At 35.3% G+C, this 21,583-nt stretch overlaps 1 protein-coding gene across 7 annotated transcripts; it reads left to right on the top strand.

The window, feature by feature from the left end:
- The first annotated feature begins 4,002 nt into the window (after window positions 1-4,002).
- Window positions 4,003-21,003, top strand: LOC104907401 (kinesin-like protein KIN-1). Of its 7 annotated transcripts, none has more exons than XR_008969093.1 (17): window positions 4,004-4,225; window positions 4,401-4,758; window positions 5,455-5,498; window positions 6,146-6,175; window positions 6,255-6,377; window positions 6,473-6,498; window positions 6,630-6,711; window positions 7,139-7,180; window positions 7,257-7,290; window positions 7,398-7,473; window positions 7,542-7,761; window positions 7,842-7,933; window positions 8,435-8,549; window positions 8,631-8,810; window positions 10,282-10,382; window positions 10,793-10,951; window positions 11,729-12,292. XR_008969093.1 is itself a non-coding variant. In XM_048643282.2 (17 exons), exons 2-17 carry the CDS (start codon window positions 4,413-4,415, stop codon window positions 10,797-10,799), a joined length of 1,389 nt encoding a protein of 462 aa, XP_048499239.1. In that variant the 5' UTR covers window positions 4,005-4,225; window positions 4,401-4,412; the 3' UTR covers window positions 10,800-11,101. The 7 variants fall into 7 exon arrangements, 6 of the variants coding, with proteins under 6 accessions (XP_048499238.1, XP_048499236.1, XP_048499235.1 ...); XM_048643282.2 differs by lacking the exon at window positions 11,729-12,292 and having other exon boundaries at window positions 4,005-4,225; window positions 4,401-4,526; window positions 4,656-4,758; window positions 10,793-11,101; XM_048643279.2 differs by lacking the exons at window positions 10,793-10,951; window positions 11,729-12,292 and adding an exon at window positions 20,769-21,003.
- Window positions 21,004-21,583: the final 580 nt, after the last annotated feature.

The following is a 21,583-nucleotide window of genomic DNA, read 5'->3' as shown; positions in this document are numbered from 1 at the left end:
CGATATCATCATCCCTTTTATAGTTGGGTGGAATGACGTCTTAGGTGATGGGAACTGCGGATTCAGGTGTGTTGCTGATGCTTTCAATGGTGGACAAGATCGTTGGCCACACGCTCGTCAACACCTTTACAACGAGATTTCTATGAGAAAATTTATGAGGATGTTTATGGAGGACGAGAGTACGTCAATTTAGCGAGAATCTGTATCATGCATACCAAAGGTCCTGCTCGTCGTGCACATTGGATGGAGTCTATTGCTGATTTGTATGATGTTGCTACATTGTACAATTGCGCTGTGATGTACTTTACAGTGGGGGAATCAGGTACTTTGTGGGGTTGCTGCACTATTCTACCATTGACTACACCAGCCGAGGTCACACGACCATGTTATGAGTTTGTTATAGTACACCTTGGAGCACGTAATCAAGACTACATCCGCTTATTCATGGCTCCTAATTTCCCAATGCCTCCAATTGCGATACAATGGTTTAATTTGAGAGATGAAACTGTAAATAGATGGGAGACTTATTATGCTAGCCAGATTAATTTATGGAATGTTCATTATAGCAATTAAAGTCGATATTATTATTGTAATTGGATGGAATATTAGTGTTACTTGTAATGTAATTGTTATTGTAATGAATATTAGAGTTAGTTGTAAGTTCATATTATTGTAATTAACATTGTACATACCTACTATTAAATGAAAGGATAGTTTTCACGTATGTTAGTGATTACATTAATAAATAGTGTTGACGGATAGGTTCAAATCGTTACACTATAGCTGAAAAACAATAAATACTCATATAAAATACTCATATAAAATCGTTACACTATAGCCGAAAAACAATAAATCTCATTACATCGAAAATAAGTTCAAATAAAAATACAAAATATGACTACATTCTTCGACGTCGATCCACACCATGGGTAAGGTTCCATGCCTCATACCACCCAAAAAGTCCTTCAAATAATGCTCGAAAATCATCGGGCAGATCAGTGGTGTCCCTATCAAGAAACGGATCCATCATACCGAACATCGAAGCTAATACCTGCATATAGTAGTATATAACAACAAAGTTAGTATTGAAAATATGATTATATCAACACTTAATTTTAATAAGTAATACATTATAATATACCTGATCTGGAACCAAACCCTCAACATAATGTGATCCGGCTCCACCATCTGGCAACTCAGTCGGGTTAATGATGAAACGATAGGAGTACGCATCATACCACTGCAAGTAAGCCTCTGTCGCCATCGAAGGAAGTGGGGCCTTATGCAGAGCAGCCAACATAAGCTGTGAAGCACGTGGAAATAAATCCCATGTCTGTCGAATACCATAAGGTAACCAATCAGGCTGCATGGCGTTCGTCTGATCCAATGCCTGTCGAATACTCAGTAGACGGTCAATCCCCCTGTTCTCATGCCGAACCTCCCAACTAAGTGCCGAAGCAGATCCTATAGGAATCATCCTCCTAGTGCGGTTAGGCCGAAACATGGGAAAATACTCGTAAATCCATGCCTGCAATAGCGTGAGGCAACCACAAATCTGGGCTGAATCAGCACGACTAGCTATGCCAAGCTGCCTGTATAAATAGGCTAGTGTAGCCGCACCCCAAGAATACCGCCTCACATCCTGTGGGCTACAAGACAAAAACGACAGTGGCCAAGGACGGACTCGGTTACCACTCTTATCAACGAATAGAGTGGCATCAAGGAGGGTCAGCATATATCCTCGAAACTGGTGGGTCGGACTCCGATCCGGAGCAGAACATCTCTCTATCAAAGAATCAATGAATACACCACCACCGGACCAATGCGCCTTCAAAAAGGCGCTTCTCTCCATCCCAAATAGCTCTGCACATGAACTCTTCACATCATCCCATGAACCAAAGTCACCTGTAATCCATCCATCTGATGGGATATGGAGGATAGAACTGACATCGTGTAGCAAGATACTCATCTCTCCAAAAGGGAGGTGGAAAGAGTTTGTATCGGGCTGCCACCTCTCAACAAACGCACTGATCAACGGCTGATCCAAATGATCAAACATGATCTCAGGCAAGTGCCTCAATCCAGTAGCATCTATCATCCCCTGAACCTCGGGTGTCATGCTAGCGTACCACGCCTGAAGCTTACTGCACGTCTTCTCCCGGTTATGACACTTCAACATAGTCCTCTCATCCTCCCCAGCCCAAACGCGTGCCGCTATGTGGCCTCCAAAACTAGGTATGACACTACCGTCCAACGGCCCACCTGGCCTAGCGTCACGTACTAGCCATGAAGTGTCCTCCTTCGTCCCCTTCCTCTTGCCCGGCCTACTACTCCCGGATCCCTCAGCATTGCACGATGCTCCATCTGAAGAACGTGCAAAACGACCACGAGAGGTACGTGGTTTGCATCCCCGAGACGTACGACCTTCCTCTGCGTCCGTTGATGGATGCTCCGGCTGACTATCGTAATAAGTACCCGCCTCCTGATCGTTCCCCGCCATCGGGTTGCCTCTCCATGGTGAGTGAGGTCTCCACGCCTCAATGTCCATAATAGGAGTAGGCAATGCAACGGATAAAGGAGGAATCTCTGGTACTTCCTCCGTTTCCGCCCCTGATGAAGATTGAGTGCTCCTGAAAAGCAACTCTCTAGCCTTCCTCGATGAGATTGTCACCCCTCTCTCATGAGGATGACGATGACCCGAATCTGTAGGCAAAAACTTTGCTTTGCCTTTGTCTCGTCCACTCATCTTTGATTAAACGTATAAAATTTAATTAATATTAATACCGTCAAAATATGAATAATCAATTACATTCAATAATTAAAATTCTTCTCATATAAATATATTTCTACGCTTCATTAACTATATTTTCTATTATTTCATTCATTTTTCGCAATAATACATTTTCCAATTTTAATACACCATAATTAATATAATTTTGTAATTATTTTCTTATAAAAAAAATTAAAATTAATAGCAATTCGGGCCCCTAAATTAAACTCCCCACCAGTGGTACAAGCGCCTGCACCACAGGTGGGGCGCCTAATCAAGGCGCCTGCACCAATGGTGGGGCGCCTAAATTAGGCGCCTGCACCAGAGGTGGGGCGCCTAAATTAGGCGCCTGCACCAGAGGTGGGGCGCCTAAATTAGGCGCCTGCACCAAAGGTGGGGCGCCTAAATTAGGCGCCTGTACCACGAATCAGGCGCCCAACTAAGGCGCTTGCTCCGTTGGTTAGGCGCCTAAATTAGGCGCCCCGCCATTGGTGCAAGCGCCTTAATAAGGCGCCTGTCCTGTGGTGCAGGCGCCTATTCTAGGCGCCACCCTCAATTTTATGGATTTCAAACACTTTCGAATATTTCAATCCTCTAAATACTCTAAACTACCAAGAAATTATCAAATACTGGAAGATTTTAATCAAACACCAAGAAATTTTAATCCTCTAAACTACCATACTTTAAATTTTAAATTTCAAACACATGCGATATATCAAATTCTACAAATACGATTTTTTTTTAAAAAGTAAAATTTCAAATTAACTAACTAACCTTTGTGTCGCCGGAAATTCGAAGTTTTGTTGCCGGAGGAACTTGTCGCCGCCGCAACCTCGCCGGAAGTCTGCTCGCCTCGTCGGAAGTCTGCTCGCCTCGCCGAGAAGGTGTCGCCGCCCCGCAATACTCCTCGCCGGATTTATCTTCTCGCCGGAGAAACTCGCCGGAGATACTCGCCGAATGTTTTCTTCTTGCAATGTTTGTGTGTTGATGAGAGAGATGGAGTAAGAGAGTGGAGAGAGAGTGAGAAGTGAGGGAGGGTCAAGAGAGTGAGAAGGTGATGAGAATGATGGAGAGTGGGAGTATAAGAATACACAAATACATACATTTTTTTTTTACACAGGAAGTAAGTATGAAAATTTAGGGCAGTGTTTAGCAAATGAGTTTGTTTATTATAGACTCCGTTAGCACAAAGATAATAGGATATTTTAAATTGGTAAGGAAAAATGCTATACCAAAGTCCGGACTAGAAATTCATCCTAACTTAACAATGTTGAGGGTAGAATAAGAGAAATTCCCACGCCAAAGGTGCACTTTGTTATGGAATATGAAAAAATTCCCGCCAATATAAAACCTTTTCATCCTCTGCATTGAACATTTGAATTATCCAATTCCCTTGCATCTCCCATTTCGCTCAATTTCCTCTCTCAATCTCTTACCAAAACCTTGACGAATTTTGTAAGCTGATCCATCCACAATCCATTTTCCCCAATCTCATAGTTTGATTAATATCGTAATATATACTGCAAGAACAACAATCGTTAATTTTCACTTATGAATTAAATCACAAATTTGATCATCGTTACTCTTCGGTCAATTAATTTGATGTTCATCTTCAATTTTTGGTTCTTAGGTCAAATTGAAGATGTCGAAGGTCACAGTTTGTGCTCGATTCAGGCCTTTGAGTTCCAGCGAGATCAGAGATCACGGCTCTTGCGTCAGTATTCATCGCATCGACAACGAATCGTTCAATTTCAAGGTTAAATGTTCCTTTTCTGAAGAAAAATTAAATGAAGACGCTGATCGCAAATCGCATTTTTATTTTCATTTAATTTCGTTGATTTTTTTTTTTTTTGCTGAAATTGGATGTGTCTGCTTTCTGTTGAAGGATGAGAAAGATGGAGATCTATGTTTCAGCTTTGACAAAGCATTCTACGAGGATTCTGCTCAAGCTAGTGTATATGAAGCTTTAGCTTTGCCGATTGTTCAAGGTGAACATTATGGATTATAATCGTATAAAAATGAAATGCAATTTAGGTTTAATGTTCTATTCAAAAGCGAAATCAAGTAGGAGAACTACTGTGTAGGTTTAGAAATTTATCTTTTGGATTGACAAATTGAAACAAAAAAAGGACTGATTTAGAAAGTGTTGAAATATGTATCATTATCATAAGGATGGAACAGATGCAGAGAGAATTCTGCAACTTCTTAAATTGTGATCGAGTTTTAGCTATCGTTTGGTTGAATTTAGAAGTTGCATTTAACTAAGGAACACGATAAGGAACTTAGAGTAGAGCCTCCTAAGCTGTTGTACTTATGCACTTTTGTCAAATAAAAAACATTTCAATTTTTTTTTTTTTTAATCTTCAAGGATGTATAAGTTCTTGTGTGTTAGTATTAATTATCTTGCCGAAGTTTGGGAGTGATGAGTAAAATTTTCGCATTACGCGTTCACTTGTAAATTCTAGTCCTCAGCGAGAAGGAAATGAACTCAACGGTAAGATGCAATAGTCAATAGATGCATATGTTAGCCGATTCCCATTTTTTTTCCTGGAATTTTTGAAAGATACTGTTTGTTTTGCTTCCTTAGTTGCTAGAGTATGAAAAATGAAAAGGAAAAGAAAAACCTAAGATTTTCTGCTGCAAATTAAAATTATTCGTTTTCATATGCTACATGAACATCACAGATGCAGTTAATGCAATTAATGGGACAATCCTCACTTATGGTCAGGTAAATATCTTTCTCTTAGCTTGGGGATTTGTTTTTCTTTAGTTTCTTTTGCTACTTTTCTCCCATCTATCAACCTCTATGAAGAGTATCTTACAATGGAGCTGACAAATATATTCTGTTGAACTTAAATTTAATTTGCAATGTATTGTTATTTTACTTCGCAAAGCATGAATATTGGGGGAAATATGCAGTAAAATTGCATACATGGATTACTAGGAATAGACCATGGGATTATTACGTCCTTTCCTCCAATTAATGATTTGTTATAAATATCTTTTGTTTTCATGCATAAAAGTTGGATTTATATTTTGTACGAAATAAACTTTCCATTGTTACACTTTTGTAAGGCTTCTTTGCCAGCAAGAGCTTAATAGCTTGGATATTAATAGGCTTTGTTGTCTAAAGCACTTGTCTAGGAGAATGCATCTGCTGTTTGTCATTAGTCCAGAAGAGCTTTCAAATATACTCTCTTACTAAATCTATTAGACTCAATATTTTGATGTAACCAACATGAAGAAGTGGAGGTTTGAAACATACTAAAGCATACAGTCTTTGTTTTAGCACTTCTAAGAAGCTTCTTCAAGGGCATTTATAGTTTATTTCCAAGTTCTAAGCAAATTAACCAACCTCTTCTTACTTGGTCGCAGACTGGAGCTGGAAAGACTTATAGTATGGAGGTGCTAAGATATTTTCCATAGTGCTACTGGTTTATGGCTATGAATTTGTCACAAGCTTATCAATGAAAGTTCTTGCCAGGGAGCTGGCATCCTCAAGTGTGACGCTGAAAGGAAAGGTCTGATCCCAAGAGTTATAGAAGGACTTTTTGAGATGATCAATTCTTCACACGGAGCAACTGCATATTCAGTTAAATTGTCAATGGTATCAAGTCTTATCTTGCTTTTGTAGTTGGTATATATGTGAGTATGGGTAACTTTTTTCTGTTTAGGGGCTTATTCATCCTCAAACTGCTTCAGGTTGAGATTTACATGGAAAAAGTGAGGTTGGTATCAGTTGACTGTCAGACTCTCCACTGAAGTAAAGTCGGCCTGCAGTATCTAGATTACTATGTCTTGCTATATCAGCCTCTTGACCAAAAATTTCGAGTAATAAGCATATGACCGTCCTTTACAGGGACCTATTTGATATGTCGAAAGATAATATTCAAATAAAGGAGAGCAAATCACAAGGAATTATACTGTCTGGAGTCACTGAGGTAACTTTACTTATAAAAGTCTTTATCATGTTCGAACTTTTAACAAGAACATTTTCGTCTGGAGACAATGCTCTTTTTTTGAGTTTTGTGTCATATATGTCAAGTTCAACATGTGTTGTCGATATGACACAGTAAAACTGTTTACCAAAAACAAGTATTCTTTGTAAAAGATCATCCTCTGTGCTGGAAGATTTTGCTGATACCATGACACTATTAAGTTAATAGCAGCATCAATAATGTTGAGATCATCCTTTGCCTTTCATGTTGAGTTCAACATATGCTGTGATACCAATATACAATAACAAAGTGATTTGCGCAGTAAATATTTTGCTAAATCAAGGATGCATAATTTTGGTATTTCCTCTTGTGTTTATCAATTAATTTTTCCATTCTCACATTGTTTTACAATTGACCTCAATAATTTCAGATCCCTGTGCTGGAAGCTGCCGAAGCAATGCAAATCCTATCTGTAAGTTGAGAATGGCTACCAGTCTTTCTGTTCTATTAATGCTTTAGCATCTGACTTTAAGCTCTTTGTTATGCAGAATGGAATTGCTAATAGAGCCGTTGGAGAGACTCGTTAGCATCTTCCCTCTATGACTATCAAGTCTTTAACATCCACTGTATCAGTACAGAAGTAGATAGTAAATCTTCATGCTTCTGTTTTTCAATTTTGGTAAATATAGAGATGAACGTTTCTAGCAGCAGAAGTCACTGCGTCTACACATTTACAGTTCAACAGGAAACTCCTGTTGATAAGAGGTACTGTTTTGATCCTATTGTTCAATTTCAATGCTAGCATAGATTGCAGATCTGAGATCAGTTTACAGAACTAAAACAGGGAAACTGATGCTTGTGGACTTGGCTGGCTCTGAGAAAGTGGGAAAAACTGGAGCAGAAGGACGACTTCTGGACGAGGCCAAGACTATTAATAAATCCCTTTCTGCCCTGGGGAATGTTGTGAATGCATTAACATGTAGCCCACAGAACAAGTTAACCCACATTCCTTATCGTGATTCTAAGCTTACTCGAATACTACAAGATGCATTGGTTAGATTTTCGTCCTCTATCTTGGTGTACGTCAATTGTCAAATGTTATCATTCTTTATGTTTCATGTTTCATATTGCAGGGAGGTAGCTGCCGAATGGCATTGCTATGTTGTTGTTCGCCAAGCCCTTCAAATGCATCTGAGACTCTATCCACCCTTCGCTTTGGTGCAAGGTTGCTACTCTACACAATAGGACAGTCGTATCTTTATGAATTCTAAAGTCTAGATGATTGTTTCTTTTGTTCACTCATTTGTTAGCAATAAATAAACCGATCACACACAAATCAGTAATGAGATCTCCCACTCTTCACTTTTGTAATACAGATACATTCAAATAATACTTGAAAGGCATGGATTGAGCTACTAAAACATATGAGTGAGAGCCTCTCTTGAGTATGAATCTAATGCCTGTAGGTTATCAGCATAGAAATCAGTGAAGTCACTGTTCTCCATATCAGTCACAGTGTTAATTCAACTATTTGTTCTAACGTTATTGTTTTAATTGTTCTCATATAATTTTCTTGAATGTGATATTTGTATTTGGAGAGAGATAACATCCACCTTGTAAACTAGAAGTGTGCATTTTCTTTGAAGTTATTTTTCTTATACATTGCAAATATTAAAAAGAATTTCCTCATAAAGATTTGCTACCTTTTGTCCTCCAATTGTATCAGGGCACAACACATAAAAGCAGCACCTTCTGTAATCCTATCTGAAGATAAAATCAGCAGGACACAAGAATCTACTATTCAGAAGAAAGATTTGGAATGCGAGAGAATCTTGGACAAGGTAAGCTTACTCGTTTCTTTACTATATTTGCTTGTAAATGTTCAACTATGTTTTGCTGAGGAATATGTTACTTCTTGTTAGCTGAAAGACAGAATTGGTACTGAGGAAGTGGAGTTGCTTGAAGAGCTGCTAATACTAGAGGGAATTATGTTCTACCCAGCTCCAACTGAAGACTTGAAATTGGATTATGACAATGTCACATCAAAAATTATCTCATCCTTGCAGAAAGCTTTAAAAGAGCTTGCTTCCACAGCTGATGAGGTAATAATGTCTAATATCTTATTCTTTTCTTATGTTCCCGCATTTTATTTTGGAATTTGACTGCGAGTGAACTGAACTTTCTTATACCCAAAATTCTTTCTAGTAAGCTGAACTTGACCGCAAATACAATTTAAAGAAGCCACATAAGCCACATCTTCTCACACTCCAATTTTGTGTAATCCTAACACAAGCTTGAAATTGGATTCCCCCAAAAGTTCCCAGTCAAGCACTTTGTCTAGTCTATCTTTTAAGTCAAGTACGTAATATTTTTTTCATTTATTCTGCTACTGAAATATTCTTTCGTGCACTTTGTTAAAACTGCTATTTAGGTTTCACGTTCTTCCTCGAATACCAATTCAGTTCAGATAATGCTAAAATTCAAGTGTCTGACCTGATATTAAAAGAAAGAATAAGCACTAATACTGTGACAGAAAGCAACTTTTGCTGACTTACAGAATGTGCTTATATCAAAGCAGAGAACCATAAAATGAAGCATTGATGAGGTGTTCTGATAGCCTCCTAAACCACCTGACGAAATCTGACAATCTCCCTCTCTGACAATATCTCAAGAGCACCAGCTGTACTAAAGTCTGCCATTAGTCTAGATTTTGGCTTCACAAAGATCTTAAATATGGACAGTCTTCTCTCACATCCAAGAAGAACTAGTAGCAAGTAGTAAATCACACATTCATACAAATAGTCTCTAGGGAGCATTTTTGACCCAATTAAAATTGATAATAGATATGTAAATGTAAGTAATTTATCAGTGTATAGAATTCTTATTTATCTACAATCAAATACGACACAAATATAGTTCCAACTAACCAATGACATTGAAAATTTTGGGCCTAAATAATTAAGAGTCAATTAACTGCTTTTCTGCTGCATAGGTAAGAGTCTAATCCTAAATTCTGCCCTACACTTAGCTTAGGCAGAGTAGGTACTTATAGATGTGAGTGAGGAAAACCCCAAGATGTCAGCCTTTACCACTACTTAGATCACCCACCTACATACATTTTTGATGTCTGAGCATTGGTTATTAAACAGAGATAATAGACTAGCTACAAAGAGCTTAACAAACACAAGATCTCTAGAAACAGCAATCTTTTGCTGCAATCACAACTTGCTGCTCTTTAGAAAGTTCCCTGGCATTTTGATACATAACTGAGGACAAAAGTCCCCTATACCGAGCAATGAAACAATAGCAATCACTCTTTCTTCAAGAGATCTATTTCTAAAGGATGACATGAATGACACGGAACACTGAAAACGTAAACAGGTTACATTGCCACCTCTACTGTTTTTTTATTTTTATTTTTTTTATTTTTTATGGCTGTATCAACTGTTCAACGATTTGCAAAATCATATGAAGGAAATTAAATTTCATCTTACCAACACAACCCCACTTAATTTCAATGAGTTATGTTTGTTTGTTTTTTGTGCATCTTTGAATGGGTGATTCGCTTCACAGCTTAAGAAGCAGAACAAGGTTCTTGAGACCAAGCTTGCAGCTGCAGAAAATAGAAGTTTTTGGGATAAAATGTCAGATGTCTTCAGCCTCCTCAGTCTTTGGTGAGTTGCTCTTCAACATAAAGATTATAATTCGTCTCTGGAACAGGTATATTAAGTACTAATTTTCACTTTAAATCACCAAGAAAACCAAAACTTACGAGGATTTAGAAGAGTCTCATGTAAACACATTCCCTGATACTGCTATCATTGTACTGTAAATGAATATCAGACTCAATGTGCTATATACTTAAAATTTTGTGTGACATTTGTTCCCGAGATTATCTTATACGACAATATCATGTTAAAAAGCATTACAGATGAAGGTAAAAGACTTTTCCGTCCAAACAGTAAAATAAGGCAGTAAGCTAATTTAGCTATAAAACTACAATCATTAAGATATTATATTGTATGAACACTTTGCACCAATCTCATCACATCCAACTGCTCTATATGTACGTCACATGATCCAGGTGCTAACGTATCCTCACAAAACATGTTCATCAACCATTGCGAAGGATATGAAATGCCGAACTTATCAGTAACCTCAGCTGAAAGCAATGGCTCCACACTTCCGTCTTCGAGTGAAAACACTCCAATGTTTCCAGGAGCAGATGGTACTTCACCATATAGTAAGAAATAAATGCAGTTCCTCCTTATGAATCTAGACATAAAGTTTGTAACAAGCAATGACTTGGAACAATAGTTACCAAGAAACATAGCATAATTCTTGATATTTTGAATATTATTTTCGAAATCGATGTGAAGCTCACCTTTCAGAATCCCATTCCACTCAGTACCCCAGTTCACTTGATCAAGATCCAACTTAAAGATTCGAACCGAGTGATCTGAATCATGCAATAAAACCACTAGTAGATCACCTTCTAATTCAACCAAGTAGCTTAGCGTATACATTGCCATTACATGAGAAGAACAGCTATATATAATGTTTATATACTTTGATGTACCATGATCTAGGTCCAAATTATATCTCTTTGCATTACCATATATTAATTCATAAACACCTCCCTTATAAACTATGGCATCACTTGTGTGAAGATCAACAATAGGCTTACTTATAGGGAAAGTCCATGAGGTACCATCATCACTATTATCATCACTATTATTAGTATTAGGAGTCCACAAAGCTGGCTTTAGGATTCCCGTATGGTAAGCGAACACACATAACCCACTTAAACCTTTTGCATTTGCAACTCTAAGCAAAGTAGCATTAAGGATCCTCCTGTGAGTTATTACTGTTCTTGTAGAGTCTGGCTTTAAAATTTTTGGTAGTACAGCAAATTCTTTTGTAAAGGGATTAAAAATCCAGGTTCTTGATATTACCCATCCATCCATAGCACCAAATAGTTTGCTCTTTAACCCTGAAACAACACAGTTTTTCTCCACAGTTTGAGGAAATTCGAACTCGTGGACTCGAGAATCCAACAGATTAAAGCAATACAATATATCATCATTGGCGAAATTTCTATCTCGAGGATTCAAAATCAACCAAGGGACTTGTTGAGGAATGAAGGTCTTTGCAATAGATTTGCATATACTTTGGATTGCACTAAAACGTACGAGTTCTCGTATACTTATTGAGTGATCAAACATGATTTTGTCCCAAATATCGGCGGGAAGTTCAGGTAAATTCTCGCTGTTAGTTTCGGCAGGAAGTTCAGGTAAATTCTCGCTGTGGATCGTCATCTCTCGATTGATCAACGGTAACTTTTGCTTTGCTCTCAGCGAGGATGTTAAAAGAATGTTAATCGAGGAATTGTAACCAGCTAACCGCAGTATATGTGTATATATATATATGGGAACTTTTCGAGAGCATAAGAAGTTCTTCAAGAGTTCGATCCCATATAGCACACTAATTAGGATTGTCATATCATCAAATTCTATTTTAATTAGGATTGTCATATCATCAAATTTTATTTTAATTAGGATTGTAGAGTTGTACATAGATTTAAATACAAACAAGGAATTTAGATAAGTTAAAATTAGAGTTTGATTTTGTATGAACAACCTAAATTATTATATATTATGTAAACCGTGTAGAACTTTTGCTAAGTAATTTGAAATATTATAATTTTTGTTCCATTGGATCATGCTCGAAATATGTTCGGAAATAAGATCCATTTACATATAGTTCTACAACTTAAATAGAAAGTGCCACCTAGGATTGTCATGTCATTAATTTATATTTTAAATATTTTAAAAAAGAGAGTCCTACATATATTTCAATACATAAAAGGAGTTTTGGATAACGAGAACTATTTTACAAAAATAGAGTTTTACATAGATTTAAATATATATGGAGTTCTAGATAAGCTAAAATTAGAGTTTAATTTTGCATGAACAACCTATGTTATTATATTATGTAAATTGTGTATAACTTTTGCTACGTAATTTGGAACATTATAATTTTTGTTCCATTGGATCGTGCTCGAAATATGCTCCGAAATAAGATCCATTTACAATATAGTTCTACAACGTATGAAATAGAGAGTGCCACCTAGGATTGTCATGTCATTATTTTTTTAAAATATGTTAAAAAATAGAGTCCTACATATATTTAAATACATAAAAGGAGTTGCGGATAACGAGAAATTAGAGTTTCGTTTTCAATAAATAACCTAAATTATTGTATTATATAAATTGAATATAATTTTTTCTACCTAACTCAAAACATTATAATTTTGGACCATTTAATAGTGCTTGAAATATAATTCAGAATTTACAATATAGTTTTACAACTCATAAAAATATATTTAACTAGATGAATGATAAGGTATTATTTAGTATATCTTTTAAATAAATATACTAATAGTTATAACTATAGTGTATTGTATGTAATTATAGCATTTTATCATAAGTTCAACTTACATGATTAAACATATTATCTTTCAAAACCTCAGTCTTATGAGTGCGGATCTTCTAGAGATTTAATAAAATTCTACAAGGTAGAGTTGTATATGAACCATACATTTTAAAATCAAGAGCGTGTACTAGTAAAAGGGGGAAAAATAAGAGGGTGGATTTTGATGAGAAAAATAGAATGGATTTTGGAAAGATAATAGGAAAAAATTGACAAAAATAAGCCAACGTTTGACGGATCTTCCGGAAATAAGGCAAGCTTTTGAAAATCCGGATATAATACAACGTTTGCATCATTTTAGCCAAATTTGGGTCAGATGACTTTTTACTGGTTGTACAGGTAACTTATTTGTTTTATTTCTTTATTTTTCTCTTTATTTTTTCGTAACTTTTCTCTCTCTCTTCCCTCTCTTTCTGAAATCCACATCCCTCTTTCTCATCAAATCACCAACATCTACCATCACCTAACTCCACCGACCGAAATCAACGAGTCAGCCTCCATCCACCGGACCTCCATCGCCATAACCTCTGAGTCTCTTCTTTCTCACTCAACCTTTAATCTCTTTTGCTTTCTCTCCTTCGAAATTTAGCTGTGGTGATTTTGGGTGGTGGTGTTTGGTGTGGGATAGGGGTGTCACGGTGGGTTTTCGGTGGTTTCATGGCGGGTTTTTGGGTGGTTTTGTGGTGGGGGTTGTTTCGAAGTTAGTGTTGGTCGATTTGGGTTTCACGGTGGGGTTCTGGGTTTCGGGGTTGGGGTTTGAAATTGGTTAATTGCAGTTGTTCGAGGCAAGGTGGTGGTCAGGTCTGATGGTGGTGCGTTGGGATTGGGTACGGGTTAGTAGTAGTGGTGGGTTTGAGTTAGTAGCAGTGGTGGGTTTGAGTTAGTAGCAGTGGTGGGTTCGAGTTGGTGGTTTGTCTGGGTTAACTATGGTGCGCTGGGTTTAGTGTGGTGGCGCGGCTAGGTTTGTGGGTAGGTTTGGGACGGTGGTGGTGTTTAGTTTGGTGGGGTGGGGGTTGGCTACGGTTGTTGTGAGGTTGGTCACGGTGGTTGTGGGGTTGTTTGTGGGATTTAGTTATGGTGGTGTTGGTTTAATTGTTGTGGTCATGGGAAGAGCAATAAGAGGGGGTGATGGTTGCGGTGGTGGTAGAGGTTATTGAACGCCGTTGCGCTGGTGTCGGCGGTGGTGGACGTAGGTGCGTGTAGACATCTGTGACTGGTGGTGGTGGTGCTGGGTTCTGGTAAAGGGAAATAGGAAGAGGGAGAGTTAGGGAGGAGACAGAAACTAAAATTAGTTTAATTAAAACATTAAATTGAAATTAACCATAATTAGTTAAATTAATCACAAATAACTTGTTACAACCTGTGTTATCAGGTAAACTAAAATCAATGACCCAAATTTGGCTAAAATGATGCAAATGTTGTATTATATCTGGATTTTCAAAAGCTTGCCTTATTTCCGGAAGATCGGCCAAATGTTGGCTTATTTTTGTCAATTTTTCCAAGATAATATACGAACTATTGATTTTTTTATTCAATGTTGATATTGCTCAAACTCTACATTATATAGTTCTTTTAGAACTCTAGAATCCAAACACCATCCTTACTAACTGAACCAAAACAATTTAGTTTTTTTATTCCAACGTACAAAAAACATTAAGGAAATTTTGTTTTTACAACAAAAATCAAAATCTATAGTGATATGATAAAAAAAAATTAGAGTATGATTTTACAAAAACAACCTTGAAATATTATAGAGAGCTCCACCTAAGCATGACATGCCATTCTTTTTAATTTTTATTTTAAGAAAAAATAGTGTTTAACATAGATATAATTACATATAAGGTGTCTTTAAAAGTGAAGATTCTCTGATTTTGAATAAACAACCTAAATTATTCAACTATGTAAATTGAATATAGCTTTTGCTACATAATTCAGAATATTATATTTTTTTTACCATCGAGAATGTTTGAAATATGTCTCGAAATAAGTTTCATAAACAATATAATTTTACAACTTATAAAAATATATTTATTTAGATGAACATACAATAACATAAAATTGTTAACAATAAGTCAACCTTTGCACGATCCGCTTACAATAAGTAAACTAATTGATTATCTTGGAATAAGTCAAACTTGATGTCACTTAAAATTTTAACAAGTTTTTTACCCCTTACCTATTGAACCTGTAAACCCCTTCTAATTCCCCTTCTTTCTGACTTTATGTTCTAAAGAAGTCATCTTCTTGATTCTCCATCTCAACCCCCAATCCCCAACCCAAACTAGACCTCCTTATTTTTTCTCTCCTGTCAGCCACCGAACCACCCTACTGCCACCCTATCACTCTATCAGCAGATCAGCTCCACGTACAACCACCGCATACCACCATATCTCCGCCTTTCCCTTCTCCTTCTTCAACGCAGCAACCACCCCCACCCATCTTCTTCTTCCTTGCAACAATCACCCCATCCCGAGCCTCTTCTCCCTTTTTATCTTTAATGAACTAATGCCCACGCACTTCGTCCTTTTTCAGAGAATGACAAGTTGCAAAAAGGAATTATTTTCTACAACTCCATAAGTCTTACATCATTTTGATCTATTCCAATCTAATGCTCTGAATCCCAGATTAAAAATGGGAATTTTTTTCACTCGTCTCTTGTTCTCGGCCTTGATAATTTCGGCAAATATACTATTCTTTGCACATTCTTTTTTCTGGATTGCAATTTTGATTATAAACCATGTTATAATATTGCAATTTGATATGGTAGTTGTTGATTTTCAATCTTGTTGATTTTAATATGATCAGGGTAACTTTGTGTGATTTATGCTTTAGGATGATTGTTCTTTGTTTTATGAGTTTTATGATCAGAGGGTTTGATTGAAATTGTGGTGATTGTTTTTTGGGTTGTTTTAGCTATCGGATTTAATGTGGAAACAATGCATTACAAAAAAAAAAAATTGAAATTTCAAGGTGTAAAAGTGGTTTTCTCGGCTGGGTTATGGTTTCGGGGAGGGCAAAGGTAGTTTTTTTCGAGCGAGGTGTGGTTTCGAGGAGGGGAGGGGTGGCTTTTGGGGCTGGGTTAGTATTTTCCTGGGGCTGGCGGTAGGGTGGTCGAAAATACCAAGAAGGTCAGGGTGGGGATAGGAAGGAGAAGGAGGGAAGAATTTTTATTTTATTTTATTTTAATAAAAGCTAATATTTAAAAGCATCCAATGAAAGACACGTGTCATTTTAACCTGTTAAAAAGGTGAACAAAAAGTTGTAACCGGTTTTGACTTGTTAAAAATAAATTGGTATCAAATTTAGACTTATTCAGGAATAATCAAAGAGATGACTTATTTCTAGCGGACGGGCCAAAGGTTGGCTTATTAATGACAATTTTTCCCAATTATTTATTATTTATTTTAAATACATATAAAATTAACTATAAAGATAATGTATTATATATAACAATAGAAATTATGCTTTTCAAAATCATACTCTTAAAAATTGAGTTATATAAAGATAAAAAATACAAACATATAGTTTTGAACCAATAGCATACCATGATGACGTTACATAAAGAATCAAATGAAAGTTTGTCAACGATATTGCAGAGTTATTATGCAATTGACTAATATTTTATTCCTAGAATATTTGTTGCATAAATAATTATTTATGTTTTATTTTTCATATATCTACAGGTGAGATCTTATTTTTTTTTCTCAATGAACTTAATTCTACTAAAACTAATTGGAAAATCAAGGTTCGAGTTTCTAGACTATTTGAGGTTGCAGATCATTAAAAAAAGGAAGTTTGATAAGTCTTGATATGGTCATGATTGATGAATATATTTTTTCTCTTGAATAGTATTTTCGATTATTAATAGAGGTCAGTTTTATATTTAATTTAATTTATTCATAATACCATCATTATGATCTTCTTTTTTGCTTTCCATCTTCTATTCTATATGCGTTAGTGTTTATGTGCTAATAATTAAAGCTGAAGTTGTGGCCGACACTCATATTTTTTTCTCTATTCTTTCTGTCCCGAATCTATTAAATTTTTACCCTATACTTTCTTAAAGTATCATTCGGTGTATTTTTCATGTTAGGAATGTGTTAGCTATTGTTAGTCATACCAATTATTGGGATGCTATTTAATAACAGACTTAGTTGCAATATTTAACTGAACTTTAAAAATATAAAATTTATATATCACAATAACAAATCTAGAAATTAAAGTATAACGACAAATAATTTGTCTGCCTTTTTCTACTGTAACAATGAGTTTGGGCATGGTTTGTAAGAAAAAAAAAGGTAGTTTAGCATAGAGGGTTAAATTAGAGTAGGGGACAAGTAAATCCTTAATAAAGTAAACGCAACTTTCTGAGGCGATTTGAGTAATTAATGATGGTTTTATTAACATCAAGTAAAGACGATTTATGATTCACAATATTATATTTTTTTTTACCATCGAAGAGTGCTCGAAATATGTTTCGAAATAAGCTCAATATATAGTATAGTTTTACAACTTATAAACCTGTATTTATTTATATGAACAATAACGTATTATTTATTATTTACTTTAAATACATACTTCCTCCGTTTCACAATAAGTGAAACATAGAGAAAGTGGGGAGTTATCAAGGAATTTAGAGAGAGAAAGTTGGAACCACAATAAAGTAGAGTGAAGAAGTATTAGGGCATCTTCTCTTCGGAATAAAACAGCTGAACTGAACTGAATTGATCTGATCTGAACTGAATGGAACTGAACTGAAATGAATAGTGATATGTGAGAGTAAAAGTATTGTCAAGAGCTGAACTAAACTGATTTGAACTGAACTGAACTGAATTGAACTGAACTGAACAGAAAATAAGCTGGGGAAAACAGGCCCTTAAAGTTGTGGTCCCCTCTTACTTTTTACTGGTATATTTGTAATAAAAGTGAACTTTTTTTTTACTATTTGGAGCTTGTTTAACTTATTGTGTTTATTCCAAATAAGGAAAGTGTTTCACTTATTGTGAAACGGAGGAAATATAATTTAATTATAAAAATAGTGTATGATATGTAACAATAGCAATTATATATGTCTTTCAAAATTATACTTTTAGAAATTGAGTTATATAATGATAAAAAATACAAACATATAGTTTTGAATATATAACATACCATGATGACATTACATGAAGAATCAAATCAAAGTTTGTCAACGACATTGAAGAAGTATTATGCAATTGATGACTAATTATTTTATTCCTAGAATAGTTATTGTCTAAATATTTATTTATGTTTTTCTTTTTCATATATCTATATGTCAGATCTTATTCTTTTCTCAATGAACTTAATTCTACCAAACTAATTGGGAAATCAAGGTTCGGGTTTCTAGACTATTTGAGGTCGCAGATCATAAAAAAGAGGAAGTTTGATAAGTCTTGATATGATCATGATTTATGAAGAGATTTTTTTTCTCTTAAATAGTATTGTTGATTATTATAGAGGTTACTTTTATATTTAAGTTATTTTTATTTATGATACCATCATTATGATCTTCTTTTTGGCTTTCCCATCTTCTATTCTATATGTGTTAGTGTTTACGTGCTATATTAAAAGTTGAAGTTGTGGTTGACACTCATATTTTTTCTCTATTCTTTCTGTCCTGCATCTATTGAATTATTAGCCTCTACTTTCTTAAAGTATCATTCGGCTATATTTCATGTTAAAACCGTGTTATCTATTGTTAGCCATATTAATTATTGGGAAATTAATATTAAAAATATAAAAATTTATATAACAAATTTAGAAACTAAAGTATAATATTATACTTTTTTTTTGTCTTTTTCTTCTGCAACAATGGATTTGGGCATGATTTTTAAGAAAATAAAAAATATGGATGTAATCAACAATGTTAACAAAAAATTTGCAAAAAAATAAATAAAACAATAACCCGTGCAATGCACGTGCATCAAAACTAGTATATTATATTGTGGATGTCCATAATACCCTTAGGGTGTATATATTTATATATTTCTCTATCTATTGGAAAAGAGAATCGACAAACTCATAGTTTCTATTCTCTACATTTTCTCTTTCTCTTCCCTTGTTCAGTGTATTTTAATCAATTTAGGTATATTATCATCCTTATTTTGAATATGCTTAAATTTGTGACAAATATTTTATTTCTTTGAATAATATGAATATCCACCAAGTTCAATTGGCAACATGATGAAGAATTATGCCTTGTCGATGACGCAACTACTCATACTATACTTAAAAACAAGAAATATTTCTCTCAGATTATAATTAAAAGGGTAGTATGAGTACCATATCGGGTAGTAGACATATATTATAGAAGGCTCCAAAAGACCAAATGTATGTATTGTTCTCTAGGGGAACGAAATTCGAAATTAATGAAGCATTATATTCTCCTACGTCTCATAGAAATTTATTAATTTTTAAAGATATTTGCAGTAATACATATCATATTGAGACAATTAGTGAAGGAAATGACGAATTCCTTCAAATCACTAGCATAACCCAAGGCACAAAACTTATCCTGGAGAAATTGCCTGCATTCTCCACTGGTTTGTACTACACGAAAATTTATACAATTGAAACACATGTTATAGTAAACCAGAAGTTTACGAATAACTTTGTAGTTTGGCATGACCAGTTAGGCCATACTGGTTCAATAATGATGCGAAGAATCATATAAATTTCTTGTGGACATTCACTGAGAAGCCAACATATTATTTCTCATAATTTTTCATGTGCTGCTTGCTCACAGGCAAATTGATAATTCGCCCATCATCAGTTAAGATAAATTTTGAAAATCTATCAATTTTGAAACGTTCTAAAATAGTAAGTGTTTCACTTATTATAGAACGGAGGAAATATAAGGCTTCCTAAAGCCATTTGGGATTTGTAAGATTCAAATTAGCCACAAAATAACTCTCTCTCTCTCCTCTCTCTCTCTCTCCTCTTCTTCTCCATTGTAATTCCTCCATTAGAGAGGCTAAAGAAAAGCTCCAAGGTTCTTGCTTGTGGATGTAGGTCAAGTTTGACCGAACCACGTTAAATCTTTGTCTCTCTTTATTGCTTACATTTCTCATTTAAAGTTTACAACTTTGCATTTATTGTTGAACTTGAAATTAATTAGCAAACCCTAGATCCTAGAAATTGCATTTATTGCTAACAATAAAGATTATAATTTGTCTCTGGAACAGGTATATTAAGTACTAATTTTCACTTTAAATCACCAAGAAAACCAAAACGTACGAGGATTTAGAAGAGTCTCATGTAAACATTCTCCGATACTGCTATCATTGTACTGTAAATGAATATCAGACTCAATGTGCTATATACTTAAAAATTTTGTGTGACATTTGTTCCCGAGATTATCTTATACAACAATATCATGTTAAAAAGCATTACAGATGAAGGTAAAAGACTTTTCCGTCCAAACAGTAAAATAAGGCAGTAAGCTAATTTAGCTATAAAACTACAATCATTAAGATATTATATTGTATGAACACTTTGCACCAATCTCATCACATCCAACTGCTCTATATGTACGTCACATGATCCAGGTGCTAACGTATCCTCACAAAACATGCTCATCAACCATTGCGAAGGATATGAAATGCCGAACTTATCAGTAACCTCAGCAGAAAGCAATGGCTCCACACTTCCGTCTTCGAGTGAAAACACTCCAATGTTTCCAGGAGCGGATGGTACTTCACCATATAGTAAGAAATAAATGCAGTTCCTCCTTATGAATCTGGACATAAAGTTTGTAACAAGCAATGACTTGGAACAATAGTTTCCAAGAAACATAGCATAATTCTTGATATTTTGAATATTATTTTCGAAATCGATGTGAAGCTCACCTTTCAGAATCCCATTCCACTCAGTACCCCAGTTCACTTGATCAAGATCCAACTTAAAGATTCGAACCGAGTGATCTGAATCATGCAATAAAACCACTAGTAGATCACCTTCTAATTCAACCAAGTAGTTAGCGTATACATTGCCATTACATGAGAAGAACAGCTATATATAATGTCTATATACTTTGATGTACCATGATCTAGGTCCAAATTATATCTCTTTGCATTACCATATATTAATTCATAAACACCTCCCTTATAAACTATGGCATCACTTGTGTGAAGATCAACAATAGGCTTACTTATAGGGAAAGTCCATGAGGTACCATCATCACTATTATCATCACTATTATTAGTGTTAAGAGTCCACAAAGCTGGCTTTAGGATTCCCGTATGGTAAGCGAACACACATAACCCACTTAAACCTTTTGCATTTGCAACTTTAAGCAAAGTAGCATTAAGGACCCTCCTGTGAGTTATTACTGTTCTTGTAGAGTCTGGCTTTAAAATTTTTG

Source organism: Beta vulgaris, chromosome 4 (assembly GCF_026745355.1).
Source record: "Beta vulgaris subsp. vulgaris cultivar EL10 chromosome 4, EL10.2, whole genome shotgun sequence".
Lineage (NCBI taxonomy): Eukaryota > Viridiplantae > Streptophyta > Magnoliopsida > Caryophyllales > Amaranthaceae > Beta > Beta vulgaris.
The sequence above is the reverse complement of the archived record's forward strand: the minus strand, read 5'-3'. Positions and strand labels throughout refer to the sequence as shown.